Raw genomic sequence first — 19,360 nt, forward strand, 5'->3', positions numbered from 1 at the left:
GGTGTAAAAGGGCCCTAAATGTTAGGCAAACCACAGCAGATTTTATTACTTAAAGCGGAGTTCCGCCAAAAAAAACAAAAAAAATTAAAAGTTTTACTTTTTGTAGCAGCTGACTTTTAACTGAATGTCTATACTTTTAAATTATATCCTATTGCTACATGTGTCCCAGTTCTTCTTGGCTCAAATTTTCCCTCATTTAACCCCCCTAACAAAAAAAAAAACAAAAAAAAAAAACTCAGAACCCGGTGGTGGCGAACGCACTCCTGCCCCCGTGCTACTCAGTCTCTAGAAAAATCCATTTACGCTGTCAATCTAAATGGTCCCCCCCAGAATTTAACTTTATTTAGCCCACCCTATCGCTTTCAAACAGGGTCCATCCCTCTTTGGAAAATATATATCTATTCCAAGGTGTCCAAGTTTTAGTATATTGTTCCTTTTGATGGTGTTTTATGCAAATCAATTCCTCCATTTTTCTAATTCCCTCTACTTTATTAAACCACATACCAATAGATGGTGCTTGTGTAGATTTCCAGCATAAAGGAATACATGCCTTAGCAGCATTAAAAAGATGGCAGAGAACTGACTTTTTATATTTTCTGCTTGGTATGTTAGATACATGAAGCAGGAAAAAAGCTGGATCATTTGGGATTAAATATTACATAAAATGTTGAGCTATTTGTCGGATCTTCTTCCAGTAATTTTCTAATTTTGGACATGCCCACAATATATGGAGGATTGTTCCCCTTTCCTCTTGACACCTCCAACACTGATCCGATAACGAGGGATATATCTTTTGAAGTTTTATCGGCGGTTGGTACCATCTGGTAACCACTTTAAAATTTGTCTCTTATATGCTGGTACTTATAGTAGTCCCATGTATGAGACTAATAATGCTTTAAACAAAGTAAAGAGTCCTGCGCAAATCGTGCCACTGAAAAAATATGAATATATAAAAAATTATATATATAAAAAATATTAGAAAAGTCAATAATCAAAATAAACACACCGATGTGTGAAAACAGTGAAAAGCAGGAGAAAAAACTGGACCAACTGTTCCAAAATAGATATATCCAGGCTCTCAGAACTCTCACCTCAAAGATGGAATAATCGGGCAAAGTACAATAACCCCAGAAGCTTCTCCTTTATTTCTCTCTATATAATGACCAAGGAATTGTAGATGAAGCCTGTAGTATATCCTTCTGCCACTAGAGGGCCATTTCCAACACTTGAATATAACACTGCAGCTTGTAATTCCGTGGTAAAGATCCCCATGAAGAAGTCACATGACGTGACGTAACGCGTAGGGAGTGGCCGTAGGACAAACCGGAAACAGCGCAAGACTGGCCGAAAACGCCAGATCTTCATTTTACCTTTTCTGCTTTAACCTTTTTTTGCTAATGTGAGAGTCTATTTTACTACTTAATAAATTTGTCCATTCATTAAAAACCACTACACGATCGGAGTCCCCTCTTTTTCTCCCTCTCCCCCTCTCCTCTGTGTTCTGTTTAAGCTCTTTACCACGGAATTACAAGCTGCAGTGTTATATTCAAGTGTTGGAAATGGCCCTCTAGTGACAGAAGGATATACTACAGGCTTCATCTACAATTCCTTGGTCATTATATAGAGAGAAATAAAGGAGAAGCTTCTGGGGTTATTGTACTTTGCCATATTATTCCATCTTTGAGGTGAGAGTTCTGAGAGCCTGGATATATCTATTTTGGAACAGTTGGTCCAGTTTTTTCTCCTGCTTTTCACTGTTTTCACACATCGGTGTGTTTATTTTGATTATTGACTTTTCTAATATTTTTTATATATATAATTTTTTATATATTCATATTTTTTCAGTGGCACGATTTGCGCAGGACTCTTTACTTTGTTTATTCTCATGTGATAGTTGGTGTTAACTATTTTGTCCCGCTGCATTTTTTTAGCAACACTTGCACTTTTGTATTACTTTCACTGTGGATTATACATTGTTAGAATTTCTATTTTTCCATTTTTATACGTACTTAGTTATTTCTTCACGTTTAACACTTAATAGCGCGAGGGTCCATTTCTCACACTAATAATGCTTTGCCATTGGAGTGCTGTAAACTCGTGCCCAATATCCAACTCCCATTCCCTAAGGCATGGTAGGCGATATTTCTCCGTTGGTGCTATCAGTAACTTATATGCCGCTGATAATGCATGTAGCATTGCCCCCTCTTCTGAACAATAGGTCTCAAACCTAGTCTGATTTTCATTAAACTATCTGGGGGGGGAGATCTTAGAAAGTGGGTCAGCTGTAGGGCTCTTCATTGATCTAATCTATACCTTCTTGTTTTATCCATAAATTCCCTCATTGACGGCCATTTATTATTCGACCGGAAATTAGATACCTGAAAATGACCATTCTGTCTTATTAAATAAAAGACTGGATCTTGAATTCCGGTTGGGAACATTGGGTTCCCCAGAATCGGGTAAAATAGAGAGTATGTTGACGTAAGAGAGTATTTTGTAAAGAGTGTCCTACATATCCACACGGTCAGACCTACCGTCGGATGATTTTTTATTTCATTTGGCATTAATGAGTGGCACCATGGTGCTCTAGTAAGTAAGATACTACTCTGAGATTGTTCTAGTCTTGGCCATAGTTTAGTTTTTTTGATGTCGATTACAGTCAATTAGCCTCGTTAAGTGTATTGCTTGTTGGTATCTCTGTATATCAGGTACTGCCAGGCCGACACAGGTTTTAGGGTATGAAAGCTGTTTTCTATTCAATCTCTGTCATTTATGAGCCCAGATAAATTCAGAGATCATTGTTGCCACCTTATCAAAATATTTAGAGGGGATATAGATTGGTAACAGGAGATATAAGAATTTGGGAAGGATACACATCTTAATGATGTTACACCTCCCTATCCATGAGTGTACTCCTAAATGCCATTTATTAAGTAGTGCCCTTGTATCTTTTAACGGGGGGGAAAATTTAATTCAAATATTTGGGACATTTTAGGGGGTATATTTGTCCCCAAATATCTCAACGCAGTTGTAGTCCACTTAAATTGAAAGTTAATTTGAAGTTTTCCAGCTCAGGATTTCCTATCCCTACTCCCATCGCCCCTGATTTATTGAGGTTAATCTTTCAATTTGACAGGGTTCCATACCTATTGAATTCCCGAAGGAGCGTCGGTAGGGAAATGATAAGATTTGTCAGTGAAAACATCATATCATCCGCATATGCTGATACCTTCTGTTGGGTATCCCCCATCGTCACTCCCCTTATGTCCGGATTTAATTGGACCATACATAAAAGGTTCTAATGATAGAGCAAATAGGAGTGGGCAGCCTTGTCTCGTACCGTTTTTAATCATAAAGGGTTCCAATAATACCACATTTGCTCTAATTCGAGCTGAGGGTTCTGAGTAAAATGTACCTATACCTGAAATCATGGCATCTCCAATCCCTACATATCTCAGGACCGCCGTCATAAATTGCCAATCGACCCAATCGAAGGCCTTCTCTGCGTCGGTTCCTAGAAATATGCAGGGAGTTCGGTCCCTATTTGCCGCATATAGGATGTTTAACACTTTTGTTGTATTATCCCTAGCTTCTTGAGTAGGCACAAATGTGCTCTTGTATCCTAGTACTGTAGCTATCATTTTCGTAAACATTTTGAGACCAGTATTGAGTAACAAGATCAGCCTATAACTGCCACAGGCAGTTAGATCTTTCCCCTCCTTATGTATTACTGATATATATGCCATTAATGTATCATGCGGGAATGTCGTATCTAATCCCAAGGCATTAAAAAACGTAAACATAAATTTACTAAGAGACGTTATTAAAGTTTTAGAATACGCAATGGTAAAACCATCTGATCCTGGGGCCTTCCCTAGCTTAATATATCCAATCGCTTTTTGAACTTCCTCTAATTACATTACATTAAAAGGGAAACTTTAATATGATGTGTACAATAGCAAACATCTACTCTCCGAATAAGGACCCTGGTAAATTTCTAAAGAAAGTATTGAAAAAACTTGACGTGTTTAAAGAAGGTAAATTAATTATTCCAGGTGATAAACTGGAGCATCGACCTAAGAGTTGATACTTCAGGGGGTGTTCTTAGATTTGCAGCTCAAAGGCAGAAGGCATTAAAAAACAGTATTGTTGGATTTTCAGTTGTTGGATGCATGGAGGATTAGTCACCCAAGGGAGCGAGATTAAACGTATTATTCTCCCGTCCATCTGTCTTTCTCAAGGATTGACTATATCCTAATAGAACATCAGTTAGTCCCATCCCTTAAGGGAGCAGAAATTAAAGCAATCGCCTTGTCTGATCATGCCCCAGTGAAAATCCAATATTGGGGGATGCTTTGACGGGGAAAAATTGGAAGCTGAATGACTCCCTTATTCAAGACCCGGAGTCAATTAAAAGGATAGAGCAGGAATTGGAGGCCTTTTTTGAGATCAATGACACGGCAGAATTATCTAAGGCAACCCTCTGGAAAACACCCAAAGCTTTTATAAGGGGGATCTTGATTGGAATGGGAGCGGGAAAAAAAGAAGGCCCTTTTATATAGAGAGATTCAGGAACTTGAGTAAAGAACGAGACCTAAAGGGATTCCAGAAAGGCAAGAATTAATAGTTATAAGAAGAGCAATAGAAGAGCTGTTAGAACAGGAGAGGAAATGTGCCTTCCAGTCAATAAATAAGGAAAGATACCAGTGGGGCAATAAAACAGGAAAATGGATGGCAAGAAAGGTAAAGGAAAAAAAAGAATAGGACTTTTATACCTAAGATCAGAGATGATAGGGGAGGGATGGAATGCTCTTCTCCTAACATCACAAAAATATTGCATTCCTATTACAGTGCTTTATATAATGTAAATCAGAGAGGGGAAGATAGGGAGAAGTGGAGGTAAGCAGTGATGGAGTATATGCAGGACCTAGACCTTCCCAGGGTAGAGAAGGAAGAGATGGAACTTCTCAAAGCCCCTATCTCACAGGAGGAGGTGGATAGAGCAATAAAGAATACAGCCCTGGGAAAGAGCCCGGATCCTGATGGATACTTCATTTTATACTATAAAAAGTTTCTAAGGTTTTTCTTCCTAAATTGTGTGACTATTTGAATGCATTGGGAGAAGGGGAAAGGTTCCACAAGGAATCACTACTGGCACAGATTACACTTATTTTGAAAGATGGGAAGGATCCAGCATCCCCAGGTAGTTATAGGCCAATATTGCTCTTAAATACAAACATAAAGATTTTCGCTAAAATAATAGCAGAAAGATTGTGGTTATCGAAGTGGATACATAACAATCAAGAGGGATTTGTGCCTGGGAGGGAAGGGAGAGATAACTCCCTGAAATCTATTTTTTTGATTCAGAAAGTAATTAGGAGGGGCACCCCGGCTTTTGACAGAGTTGAATGGGGGTTTATGTTCCAAACATTGACACATCTAGGGTTGGGGGAGAGGATAATGAGATGGATCTCTTCCCTCTGCCACCACCCAATGGCCAGAATCAAAATAAATGGAACCCTGTCTTCTCCCCTTGATTTATTTAACAGGACAAGACAGGGTTGCCCCCTCTCCCCTGCTAGCTGCAATCCGCAAAAAAAACTAGATATTAAAGGAATTCATGTGGGAGAAAAGGAGTATAAAGTAGCTGCGTTCGCAGATGATCTGCTCTGTTATATTTCCAACCCTAGAACAATCCCTATAGTGCAGAAGGAGTTAGAGATATGTTAAATTAACAAACTTTAAAATGTGGCTAAATCTGAGATCCTGAACATAATTTTATCGATGGAAGAGCAGAGAGCAATTCAACCTAAGTTCCCTTTCATGTGGTGTAAGGAGGAGTTGGGGTATCTGGGCATAAAATTGACATCAGCCCTGGGTAATATGTTTAAAGCTAACTATTTTCCTTTGCTCAATAAGATCAAGGACTAATTGAATATGATGAGATATAAAACTCTCTCATGGATTGGTAGGATAAACGCAGTAAAAATGTTTATACTCCCAGTGTTAATCTATACTTTTCAAATGATCCCAATAGCAAGATTATTTTAGTAAAAATTCAAATCTATGATATTAAATATATATTTGGGCATGTAAATGCCCCCGGGTTGCGTATGACACACTTATTAAAGGAAAAGAGGGGAGGGGATTAAAGAGTATAAAAAAAAAACAGGAGCAACTGTCCTGAGCAGAAAAGATTCAGCATCACCTGGTCAGCCGACCAGCACCCATTCCTCTACAGCCTGTGGTTGTAGAGTAACTGAACCCTGACTAGCAACAGAGACGCTGGTGCAGCATCCAGGAAAAGTTTCTTACTCTCACCAGAGTTGGGGGAATCTGTTCACTTGTACCCTGGTGCATGGGTTTTCATTAAAGTGGTTGTAGTTGTAAAGTCTCAAGGTTTTTCACCTTATTGCATTCTATCCATTAAACTGAAAAACCTTCTGTGCTGCAGCTGCCCCCCAGATCCTCCTTTTTCTTCCTTGAGCAAGATCCAATCCGATCCAGCGATGTTCACGAGCGCAGTGGCTCCAGCCGCTGACACTCTTCTCATTGGACAAATTGATAACAGCAGAAGCCATTGGCTCTCGCTGCTATCAATCAAAAGCTGTGACACATCAGTGGGGGGCTGGGGCTGAGTCCCATTATCTGTTTCAATGGACGCATGGAAAGTGGCTTGGAGTGCCAGCAGGGTGGACCACAGAAGAGGAGGTTTGGGGTTGCTCTGTGCAAAATATTTGCACAGAGCGGGTAAGGCATGTTTGTTATTTTTATTTAAAGAAAAAATCTAAGATTTACAAACACCTTAAGCAGGGGACAAAAAGTAGGATGACAGAGGTTAGAATCTGATATAATTACTGCCCTGGTTTTGACATGCATCTAGGGATTTCATACTATATGTATAGTAATGTGTACTGATGTTGAAAATGTAACTGCTGACTGTAATGGCAATGCAATCCCAGTATAAGTAGTCGTGCATAGTGCTGCCGAGGTGTAATCTCTGGTCGCAGGGCAGGGTGTGATACTCATAGCCCCTTTCCTTGCTATCTGACCCAGTGGACTCTGGCTCTGCTGAGCCTTCAATGCTGTTCTCTTGCCACAGGACAATTGGCTGTGACTCGTAGTGCTGCCTTTGAGCAAAAGTTTGCAGACTGACCAAATACTGGAAAAATTCAGAAATCTAGATTCTAATCCTTCCTGCTAAAAACGATAAACAAAAGTTTTACTGGGACATTGGAAAGCGGAAGTGGAAGGGAAGTGTGGCTTACAGAAGAAAATAATTCATGTTGCAACCTAGATCCTCTGGTGGTGTCTTCGGTGGGGTGGACCTTTCTGGCACTGGGACATTAGTAGGCACCTCAGAGAGCCTGGTCCTCAGGGGAATACAAATTTCAAATAAACGTTCCTGAGCTCAGGCCCATTCAACTGTAGCAATGGATGTCTCAGCTTCAGGAAGTTCTGATGCTAGTTCAGTCAGTCCACACCATGGCCATGGCCTACATCAACCATCAAGCAGGCACAAGAAGTTAGGTTGCAGAGAAGGAAATGGAAATGAATGACCTAGTGGTGTCACGTTCTGTCTGCGGTACACATTCCAGGTATAGAAAATTGTCAGGCTAACTTCCTCAGACATCAAAGAGAGTGATCCCTTCACCTGGAATTTTTTTAGAACCTTTGTCACAGGTGAAGGACGCTTGAGATATGGACCTTTTTAGCATTCTGGTTGAACAATAAACTGAACTGATTGGTCACCAGGTCTAGATGTTTTGCAATGCATGCCCTAATGACTTGTGGCACCGAACTGGCCCAAGATAATTTGGTGCTCAAACATACTCCAAACTTTTGGCATATTATCCTCAACCTGTTCAGTGTATAAATGTCTCAAGGTGTCTAATCTACCATCATGCTTCTCGATTGCTGCTTTGACAGTCTGGTTCTTGAAACTCAGGTCCTAAGGGCATGCAGTGATGCAATCTGTGACAATTGTGTCCGAAGGACACAGCAGAACTGAGCAATCGGTACCAGGACGTTATGATCATCCCAGGTAATATGTGATCACTGTGACCAATAGCAGCCATTCATGATTCATTTTTTTATTATTGTGATGCTGTGATTGGTCACAGTGATCACACATTGTACAGGGCCAATCACAGATGCCCCTGTACCACGTGATAACTGAGACCAATCACAGCATCACAATAGCAAACAAGAGTAAGACAACTCTGGTGACAGTATGTAAAAAAAAAAATAGTATAAAAAAAGTGAAAAAAAAATTGTAAAATAAAATTCATATATATATATTTTTTTAATACTCTCTCCAGTCCCTAATCACTGCCACCCACTCAAGGTCCTCAATCACTGCCACAGCAGTCGCAGTGTTCCTGATCACCACCACACCAGTTAGGTCCCTTTCACATCACTAGGTTGGTTCCAGCGCCGTATTCCTGCAGCAAGAATCCACAGACTCTTGCTGCTGGAATGACCGTGTTATGCAATCAGCATTTTCAGGTCAGCCTTCGCCCAGGTTTGGACATCTGTCCCAAATCACAGCTAACCGCTCTGTGTACAGCTAAATATGAACACTAAAGCAGCAGCTGTTGTCAGCCCATTATTGGTGGGCTGAGTGGCCATTGCTGATTACAAGGGGTGTGCACCTCAAAGCTAGAGTAAATGGTGGGTGTGGCCAAAATGATACAGTGGGAGGGGCTTAAAGGGCATGTTTAAATAAAACAAAAGCCTTCCTGTACCCATAAAACATGCTTTTGGTCTTCTATGTTTTACATGGTTGCAGCGCAGTGTACCCGTGGCTTTTGTGCGCTTTTTGAAAACAAAAACTGAAAGGGCGATTTTTCCTGCGCTTTCAGAAAGCGTTTCAAAACCATGGGACATAATAGAAGTCTATGGCAAAGTGTAGCTACCCTACACGAAAACTGCGGGTACACTGCACAGCACCCATGGTGTGGGGATGTTTTCATGCAGTTGCACAGCATTAGTCTGAAAGCCAAGATTTTTATTTCAGACTTCTGAACTCTGCCTCACTTACAACCGATCCCTGAACTCCACCTCACTTACTATCGACCCCTGAACTTGGCCTCACTTACTACTGACCCCTGAACTTGGCCTCACTTACTACTGACCCCTGAACTTGGCCTCACTTACTACTGACACCTGAACTTGGCCTCACTTACTACCGACCCCAGAACTCGGCCTCACTACTGACCCCTGAACTCGGCAACTGGAGTTGCAGTGTCCTGAGTAATGTGGAAATACAGGGAGAAGAACAGAGGTCATTCCCATTTCTTTGTTTTCCCTACAGCTGCGATTGTCAGAGGCAGCTACGGTTGAAATGCTGTCTATTTATGTCTGTGAGGGAGCAGGTACTAAAGGACAGGAGACAGAGAGTAGGGGATGCTATGATAGACTGTGATTGGCCTAAAAACCTGTCCCCACTGCCACGCTGGATTTAGCACCCACCGTCTCCCTGTTATTAAGCCAATCACAATTGATCATAGCCCACTTCCCGACTCACTGTACCACCCTTTAGTACCTGCCCCCTCCTCGACATAAGTAAACAACATTCCTCTTTAGCTGTCTATGAGAAGCGCAGCTTCATGGGAGATGCAAAACAGTTTTCCCTGGAGCTGAATGCCAGAACATATCCCGCCACTGGGACCTGGCAGTCTGGAGGAATGTGCATGGGTTGATAAGTTCCTGCGAGACACCAGTCCCAGTCCTCCCCAGTGTGCAACTGCACTCATGAAACCGCAGGAATTCTTTTGTTCTTCCTTTCTTTAAACTCCTGTACTCCCTGGCCCATGAACATGGCATTTCTGGGGGGCAGACAAATACCAGTAGGCTAGGATTGTTTGCCCTATAGGAACAGGGGCTGCTATAGGTTATGCTACACTAAGCTATATTACTTGATCACCCTTATAGAGGTGACCATTCAATTACATTTAAGTCTCGCACGTAGTATCACCGTACTCAGGAGTATAAATGAAATTAATGTATGTATCTGGATACACACATACATCAATATGCTAAAAAAAAAAATCTATATACCAGTGAATATGCCTCCATCAAATATATCAATAAACACAGTAAGTAATTGATAAATAAAGCAGCAATTGGCAGTCTATAAGTATATCAATTGCGATAAATATCTTGGGTCAATTTTTTGCACCTCGTGAAGACATGTCTTGACAATTCACTCTTCTTATAGTGACTCCCACCCCCAATATACATATTTGCTGACCTCAACTTGTGGACCTGGAACTCAGGTCAAATGCACTTTCCTGTCTAAGGGTCAGTCCAACATCAACTCCAGTGAAATTATCAATGTTTCTCTATACCGTGGTTTGGTTATCTCAAGTGTAGCTCACATTAGGAAAAATGGACTTGTGGCCCCTGTAAGGGACCCCACATAGTGTAGTTTATCCGAAAATCACTTTATTTACATTATCATTTCACTTACAATCATTAAAAGAAAAGAATACCTCTGTGTCTTCTTCTGTGTCCGTGGCTCCCTCTTCATTTCCGGTTTCGTCTGTCATGCAAGTTACCTTGGCAACCACACCATGCGTATCGACACACCATGTGACTTAATGGTTGGAGGTGTAATTTTAATTTAAATAAAGCGATTTTTGGATATACTACAATATGTGGAGTCCCTATATTTGTTGAGCTTGTTTGCAGAGTACAAGGGAATACCTACTTGGATCCTTAAAAGGGCCCCAAGTAAATTTTCCAACATGTTGATGTGCATGTATTCATATACATACACTCATTTAATTTATGTATTAGCACTTATGTTTGCAACCACTGTATATTTACTTACAATAGGGCACTTGTATATATATTATTTTGTGATAAGCGTAGGATTGTCACAGTATTTTAATTACTCAGAAGGAGTAGCAGAATGTGTTTTGAGTTGTGATCCTAAATATGCTCATGCGGTGAGAAATATGTTATTACATTGATAACGTGGTGTAAAATAAAAAAAACGTTTCTTTCCTGCATTTTCCAAAAACCTGTGGCAAAAAATTACAATTTTCAAAAGACTCACTATGCCTCTTATAAAATACCTTGTGTGTCTGCTTTCCAAAATGGGGTTATTTTGTGGGTGTTTCACTGTCCTGGTGCGCCAGGGCCCCTTATTAACCACCTAGGGCTGTCTACTCTGGGGGTTTTTTGTACTGCCCTGGCATTTTAGAGCTTCAAGAAATTAGATAGGCAGTCAGTTCATCAGAAATGAACCATTTTCTCATATACACACACACACACACACACACCATACACATCAGTGTATATTATTTAGTCTGTGTGAAAATTATAGATTGTAGACTCTATAACTTTCACACAGGCTAAATAATATACAATGATTTGGGTTATTTTTACCAAAAAAATGTGGCAGAATACAATTTGGTCTAAATTTATTCGCAATATTTTATAACAGAAACTAAGAATTCTTTCTTTTTCTGTATTTTTTCATTTATATAGCAAAAATAAAAAGCCCAGTGGTGATTAAATACTACCAAAAGAAAGCTCTATATGTCAAAAAAGGGGAACATTTAAAAGTTAATGTCTTTATCTATAAAGTATAGATATTTTATTTGATGGAATATCCATTTTTCAGCATTTGGTGACATTCACAATTGATGAGGATGATGATGTCCATACAGTGGAGGATGCCATTCGTAAACTAACTGTGATGGATGCTAAAAGTAAAGTCTGGATCCAAGAAATGGTGTTACAAGTAAACAGCTCCACTGTTAAACTCCTAGATTTTGAATCCAAGGTGAGTGCCTCAGGAACGCAGTGTAAATATAAAGCATATAAATAGTTTGATTTGATATTGCTCATATACTGTAGATGGTGGTGTCAAACGCTGCCTTTTGCATTTGAACACAAAACTGTTCATATACATGCATTTGAGTGCAAACCCTTCACAATATGACCTGCTACATACAAAGAAATGCAAAGGAGGTCAATTGCAACCTTAGAACTGTCATGCTGCGTAGACACGACCGGACTTTCCGGCAGACTAGGTCCGACGGTCTTCCTGATGGACTTTTCGGCGGAGTTCCAGATGAATGGACTTGGCGACACACGATGGACTAAGTCCATTCGTTTTGAACGGGATGACGTAAGACGGGACTAAAAAAGGAAGTTCAATAGCCAGTAGCCAATAGCTTCCCTTGCGTCGTATTTGGTCCGTCAGACCAGCATACAGACGAACAGTTCTCCCGATAGGAATTGAGTCTTTAGGACAGATTTGAAACGTGTTCTATTTCTAGGTCTGTCAGATTTTTTTTTTTTTTGGAAAACATTCGGAATAGCCCACACACATCGGATTGTCCGACGGATTGATTCCGGTCGGGCCTAGTCTGCCGGAAAGTCCGGTTGTGTGTTGTGTACGCGGCCTTATACACACGGTACAATAAAGTGTAATGCAGGAAATCTTCTGCCCTGCCTTTTAACATACATTTCAATAGCACCTTAAACACAGGAAAAAAACATACGTAAGCTATAAGGTGCCTACAGACATCAGATAATTTTTATGTTTGCATATCCCTCCATTATCCTCCCTAATTCATGGCATGAACCATCTCTGGGCTGCAAAGCTTAGAAAATCTCTGCTACAGTGTGGCTCCAGTGTGGCTCCTGTACGCTAGACAGACCAGCTGAAGCACTGCATGTCATCTTTTAGCCTGAATTGTTGAATAGCTCCTTGAAAGCTTAGGGGGTACTGGTGGTTCATAGGACAAATCAGCAGAGGAGGACATGGAGGAGGATGAGGGGGTGGAGCTGACTGACCTCGCATCATCACCACCAGTTTTATGGAGATGTGGTGGTGGCAAAACAAGCTCCAGCACTGACCCCTGTCCTGTATTCTTCCTAGTTGTAAGCAGAGTTACCCAGTGTGCTGTGAACATAAAATATATTATCCCTGACCATGCTTGCTGAACCACGTGTCAGCAGTAATGTGGACCTTGCTGTTGACTGCCTTGCCCAACAATGCCAAAACATTGCCTTCCACGTGATGGTACTGAGCTGGAATGGCCTTACATGAAAAGAAATGGCGACTGGGAACCTGCCATTGTGGTACAGCATGTATTGAGGATAATGCACTTGGCCTATGCAACCTCTGTGTTCTTCTATGCTTTCAGTTCATTTGGACTCTCCCAGTCTTTGGAAGGCAGCGAGGTGTGCATTATCCACATATACTAACATGTCAAGATAAGAGTCTGATAACACGTTGAGACTTGCCACACAGCACAGGAGAGTGTACATTTTGATATGCTCTAAAGGTGTACATGGTCCTTCCTCAGGCAGGGTACATTTGTCTCTGTTTAGTGATGTTGCATCCAGCCACAGCAAGCAGAGAATTAGTGCAGATTTCTGGAAAAATGAGTGAGCTAACCATAGAAGCAGAAAATTACATTCTGGTGCGTTCCATGCACCAACTGTGTACGGAGCACCTCCAGTTTGCAGTAAATTACAGTTTTGCAGACTGAAAGGAAACCATGTTAATATCCATAAATACAATTTGGCTTGTTTCGCAATTTTATATGTATATAATATATAATTTTTTTAATTTTTTTTTTGATTTTATTTTATTTTTCTTCCCCTAAAAACATGGAGTTACTGTTTACATTTAATTTGCAGGAGGATTTGGAAGTATTCCCTATCTCTGCCATCCAACGTTGTGACACTGTTCTCCCAGAAAGAAGGAACCGTTCTCTGTTAGTATTGGTATGTCAAGACAGATACCAACCCAAAGCTGATATCCACTTCTTTCAGTGTGATGATGTAGGGGTAAGATCTACTCTGAAATCTATTAATGAGGAAAAAGTTACAGTAAGCACACATTTCTCAATCATTATTTTTACATTCTCTAGGCGGAGTTGATTAGTGAAGATATTAATAGTGCAGCATCTGATTTCAAAAATGGACAAACTTCCAAAAGGCCTGAAGCACTTCGGTAGGTGTTCGAAATTTAATACATTATGTATGTCAGAAGAATTTGTTTTAACCAATAAACAAAACAAAAAAATGAAAACATTATTGCAGTATATCCCTCTATTTGTCACTGAGACAAAAAGTGAAAGGAAGTTCTAGATTTTAGAGTTGTCATCAGAGCAAGAAGTGAGGGGAAAACTTCTAGTGGGGATAAATGTTCTGGTAACAACTGTCTGTGTTAGGATTTCTCCTTACCTTACTTTACCTTACCTTACCTTACCTTACCGTGGCACAGAGCGGCGCGCTCTGTGATCGGCGAGTCTATGAGACTCGCCTGATCACTGATCCGAGCAAGGGGTTGATCCCGACCCCTTATCAAGTGATCAGCTGTCAGCCAATGACAGCTGATCATGTGATACAACGGAGCCGGTAATCGGCTATTATTCCTCCTCACGCTGACAGCGCAAGGAGAAAAAAAAGAGCCGATCACCGGCGGCCGTGATCGGGACATCAGTCCCGATCACGGCCAGCCCTGCCAGTGCCCACCTGCCCCCTGCCAGTGCCACCTCATTAAAAAATAAGTGTCCCCCGTCAGTGCCACCCAGCAGTGCCCATAGTGCCACCCAGCAGTGCCCATAGTGCCACCCAGCAGTGCCCACAGTGCCACCCAGCAGTGCCCACAATCTGCCTCAATAAAGGTGCTGCACCCCAGTGCCACATATCCGTGCCCATCAGTGTCATCTACCAGTGCCCAGCAGTGCCGCTCATCAGTGCCCAGCAGTGCCACCTATCAGAGCCACCTATCAGTGCCACCTATCAGTGCCCATCAGTCCCATCTATCAGTGGTACCTATCAGTGCCCCTTAGTGCCACCCATCCATGCCACCCATCCGTGCCATCTTATCTGTGCCCATCTTTGCCCATCAGTGCCGCCTTATCTGTGCCCATCGGTGCCGCCTTATCTGTGCCTATTAGTGCCGCCTTAACTATGCCTATCAGTGCCCAACAGTGCAGCCTATCATGGCCACCGATGCAGCCTATCAGTGCCCACCAGTGCAGCCTATCAGTGCCGCCTCATCAGCGCACTTCAATGAAGGAGAAAAATGACCTGTTTGCAAAATTTTATAACAAACTATTAAACATGATTTTTTTTTTGCATCTTTTTTTGTTTGTTTAGCAAAAAATAAAACTCCCAGCTGTAATTAAATACCACCAAAAGAAAGCTCTATTTGTGGGAAAAAAATGATAAAAATTTCATTTGGGTACAGTGTTGTATGCCCGCGCAATTGTCATTCAAAGTGCATCAGCGCTGAAAGCTGAAAATTGGTCTGGGCAGGAGGGGGGTTTAAGTGCCCAGTAAGCAAGTGGTTAATCAGCCACAGAACCTGTGTAATCAATATGTGTTCGGATTTAAAGGGATGGGGTGGCAAAGCTAAATGAAACGCCTGATCGGACTTGAAGCATTAAAGCATCTAGGACCAGTTCTTTCCGGGAATGTGGTGCAGGAAACCCATGTGCGTTTCCAGCACCACGAACAAAGCACACTGCAGTTGCGATCGGCAGCAGGTGTCAATACTAAGTCAATAACAAACGCAGGTTGTATATGCAGTGCAATTGCTGTACTGGACCGTGGTACAGAAGTACCTTGTGATCCAGTTGCAGTGAGCGCAAAAGTAGTGCTCGCATTACGTTTGGTGCGGTGCAATTTCAGCCCATTCATGAATGGGCTGAAGTCGCACCACGCAGAACTGCATGTGAATCGCGCAGCGTGTTCCTGTGTGATTCCCGGTGTGAACCTGCACTTAGAGCAGCCCTAGCCATGTAATATGCATGTTTAAAGGGAAATATCAGCAAAAGCAACCAATGTATTTTCTCTGTACAGGTTTCTTGTCTACTTCCATGTCTACTAAAAAATATATACTTTTATTGTTGTATGTCTCTCTTTGGATGCCTCTTCCTTATATTTTGTCATCTGACCATGGCGCTTTTTGCGGATCGACACTGCGTCGCTTTAACTTACAATTGCGCGGTCATGTGACGGTACACCAAAACAAAATTGACGTCCTTTTTTTCCCACAAATAGAGCTTTCTTTTGGTGGTATTTGATCCCGTCTGTGTTTTTTATTTTTTGCGCTATAAACAAAAAAAGAGCGACAATTTTGAAAAAAAAGCAATATTTTTTACTTTTTGCTATAATAAATATCCCAATAAAATATATAAAAAAACAATTTTTTACACTCAGTTTAGGCTGATATGTATTCTTCTACATATTTTTGGTAAAAAAAAATCACAATAAGCATATATTGATTCGGTTGCACAAAAGTTATAGCGTCTACAAAATAGGGGATAGATTTATGGCATTTTTATTATATTTTTTTTTACTAGTAATGGCAGCGATCTGTGATCTTTATCATGACTGCAACATTGCGGTGGACACATCGGAAACTTTTGACACTATTTTGGGACCAGTGTCATTTATACAGTGATCAATACTATAAAAATGCACTGATTACTATGTAAATGACACTGGCAGGAAAGGGGTTAAACACTAAGGGGCGATTAAGGGGTTAAGTGTGTCCTAGGGAGTGAGTCTAACTGTAGGGTGGATGGGCTCACTACAACATGACAGAGATCACTGCTCCTGATGACAGGGAGCACTAGATCTCTGTCATGTAGCTAGGCAGAACAGGGAAATGCCTTGTTTACATAGGCATCTCCCTGTTCTGCCACTCCAAGCCACGATCGCGGGACACCAGCAGACATTGAGTCTGCGGGAACCGCAGGCACGGTCACGCAGTAAACGATGGGCGTGCGCCTGCAAATTAAAAGGAACATACAGGTACGCCCATTTGCCCACCACTGCCATTGTGCCGATGTAAATCAGCGTGCGGCAGTTGGCAAGTGGTTAACAGTATGAGGTCATGATATTTTAGATCTTGGGTTCCAAGCTACAGCAAACCCCAGATCTTCAAATAGAGGGAGCTCAGTCTTGCAGACAAGTCAGATATATAGATACTTCTTGTTAACAACTAACATATTTAATGACCACTCAGACTTACGACCAGCTCTCCCCACCTGAACGACGTGATATACATCATTGTATTGTACAGTACAGAATTTTTGTTTGTGGTCTGTACTTATGCAAATTAAAACAACGTTATTGAGCTGTAGTTGTGTGTTTAGACCTTTCTCACAATACAGTACAGAAGAGTAGTTAAAGGGGTTGTATGGGTTCGTTTAAAACAAAAAAACAAACATGTTATACTTGCCTCCACTGTGCAATTTGTTTTGCAGAGTGGCCCCGATCCTCCTGTTCTGGGGTCCCTCGGCAGCTGTCTCGTCTCCTCCCTGAAATAGATAACCCCCGTCTGGGAAGCTCTATCCAGAGGGGTTTAGCTTGCGGGCGCGCTCCCTGTCATACACGCTGCATCCATAGATACAGAGTGTATGACTCGGTCTCGCCCCCGGAGGCCACTTCATTGGATGTGATTGACAGCAGCACGAGCCGATGGCTGTGCTGCTATCAATCAACGGCCAAACTCAGTGGAGAAGAGGATGGCGGGAGATGCGCATAGCAGGTGAACGGGCTCAGGTAAGTAACCCCTTTAAGAATGCTTAAAATATTGATTACTTGTGACTCCTCGTTTAATAACCAATTCTTTTAACGACCTGGTCATTGGAACGGAACCTGATCGTTAAGTGAAGAATACCTGTACAGTATTTTAAACTTACAAATACAGAACTGGTGTTTTACTCATGGTGTCTGTAGAATTCTTCAGGGCTTAGGAGTGATCCTGAGCTATCCAATAAACTTTGCTCTGCTTTACCTCCCTTAATGTGTCATGTGACTTGACATTATCTGAGTTTTTGTTTGCTTTATATGTGTTTAAATGTCTTTAGGAACAACGAAAAGATGATAAGCCAGCAGAGCTCTAGCAGCCCAGACCCATTCAAACCTCAGCGACAGTGGAAACAACCACAGATACATTATGTGACCCCATCAGAGATCCTGGAGAGGGAGGCACAGCGCAAATCAGTCAAGCCCTCGGTCTCCCCACTGACTCCTCAAGTTATCGTTAATCCTGGGCTTCCAATGCAGATGCAGCAACAGTCAAGCAACTCATCACAGGTGTGTAGAACAAACAGTATGTGGTCAGTGTCTTAGCCTGCTGGGAAAATTCAAGTTGCAGCAGCTGGCTGATTTAGGCGGAACTGGTAGTTCCTACGGTGCAGTAGATTGCCTAGACTCTAGAGTCACATAGAAACCCAGGTGTATAAATGGTTGCTGTTACCCAGTGTTTACTACTGCCACCACATATATCTCTGTCTATATTCTGTGATGTAAAAAAAAAAAATAATTAAACAAAGATAAAGCATTTCAAAACTTTTTCCACCTTTAATTTGACCTATAAACTGTACAACTCTGAACAACAAACTGAAATCTTTTAGGGGCAGGATGTAAAAATAAAAAAGGAAAATAATATGGTTGCATAAGTGTGCACACCCTTAAACTAATACTTTGTTGAAGCACCTTTTGATTTTATTACAGCACTCAGTCTTTTGGGGTATGAGTCTATCAGCATGGCACATCAATATTTGCCCACTCTTCTATGTAAAAAAACTCCAAATCTGTCAGATTGCGAGGGCATCTCCTGTGCACAGCCCTGTTCAGATCACTCCACAGTTTTTCAATCGGATTCAGGTCTGGACTCTGGCTGCACCATTCAAAAACTTGAATCTTCTTCTGGTGAAGCCATTCTTTTGTTTATTTGGATGTATGCTTTGGGTTGTTGTGATGCTGAAAGATGAAGTTCCTCTTCATGTTCAGCTTTCTAGCAGAAGCCTGAAGGTTTTGTGCCAATATTGACTAGTATTTGGAACTATTCATAATTCCCTCTACCTTGACAAAGGCCCCTGTTTCAGCTGAAGAAAAACATCCCCAAAGTATGATGCTGCCAACACCATGCTTCACGGTGGATATGGTGTTCTTTTGGTGATGTGCAATGTTGTTTTCACGCAAAATCTTTTGGAATTATGGCCAAAAAGTTCAACCTTGCTGACCGACCGCTGTTGATTGATGTTCGCAGATTGGCACTCCTGTGCAAAACAGATCTCTGTTCTGTCAGGAGTGAGGAGAGCGATCTGTTCCTAATGCTTATCATTTTATGAATGGAATGTCTATACAGATTCCATTCATTCATGTAAAGTGCTACAGAGAAAGGAACTATCTTCAGTCCCCTTCGCTGTCTCAAAAAAAAGAGATATGGGGGTCTGACCTCCTGATATCTCACCAAAGTCCCCCCACCCGAAAAAAAAATCAAAAAACACAAGCATAAAAAAACTTCCCAGGTCCACCCGCACTCACTCCTCCATGGCTTCCTCATGCAACCATTTCCTGG

General features: G+C 41.5%; 1 protein-coding gene across 3 annotated transcripts in view; it reads left to right on the plus strand.

The window, feature by feature from the left end:
• The window catches only part of EPS8L1 (EPS8 signaling adaptor L1), a 304,222-nt gene that overhangs the window by 171,815 nt on the left and 113,047 nt on the right, over positions 1-19,360 (plus strand). For all 3 annotated transcript variants that reach the window (XM_077457059.1, XM_077457060.1, XM_077457061.1), the window contains 4 exons: positions 11,636-11,797; positions 13,669-13,818; positions 13,902-13,984; positions 17,862-18,090. In XM_077457059.1, coding sequence (XP_077313185.1) covers positions 11,636-11,797; positions 13,669-13,818; positions 13,902-13,984; positions 17,862-18,090 — 624 coding nt within the window. The remainder of the gene's footprint in view (positions 1-11,635; positions 11,798-13,668; positions 13,819-13,901; positions 13,985-17,861; positions 18,091-19,360) is intronic.

This window comes from Lithobates pipiens, unplaced genomic scaffold (assembly GCF_037356315.1).
Source record: "Lithobates pipiens isolate NorthernLeopardFrog02 unplaced genomic scaffold, aLitPip1_a1.2 Scaffold_27, whole genome shotgun sequence".
NCBI lineage: Eukaryota > Metazoa > Chordata > Amphibia > Anura > Ranidae > Lithobates > Lithobates pipiens.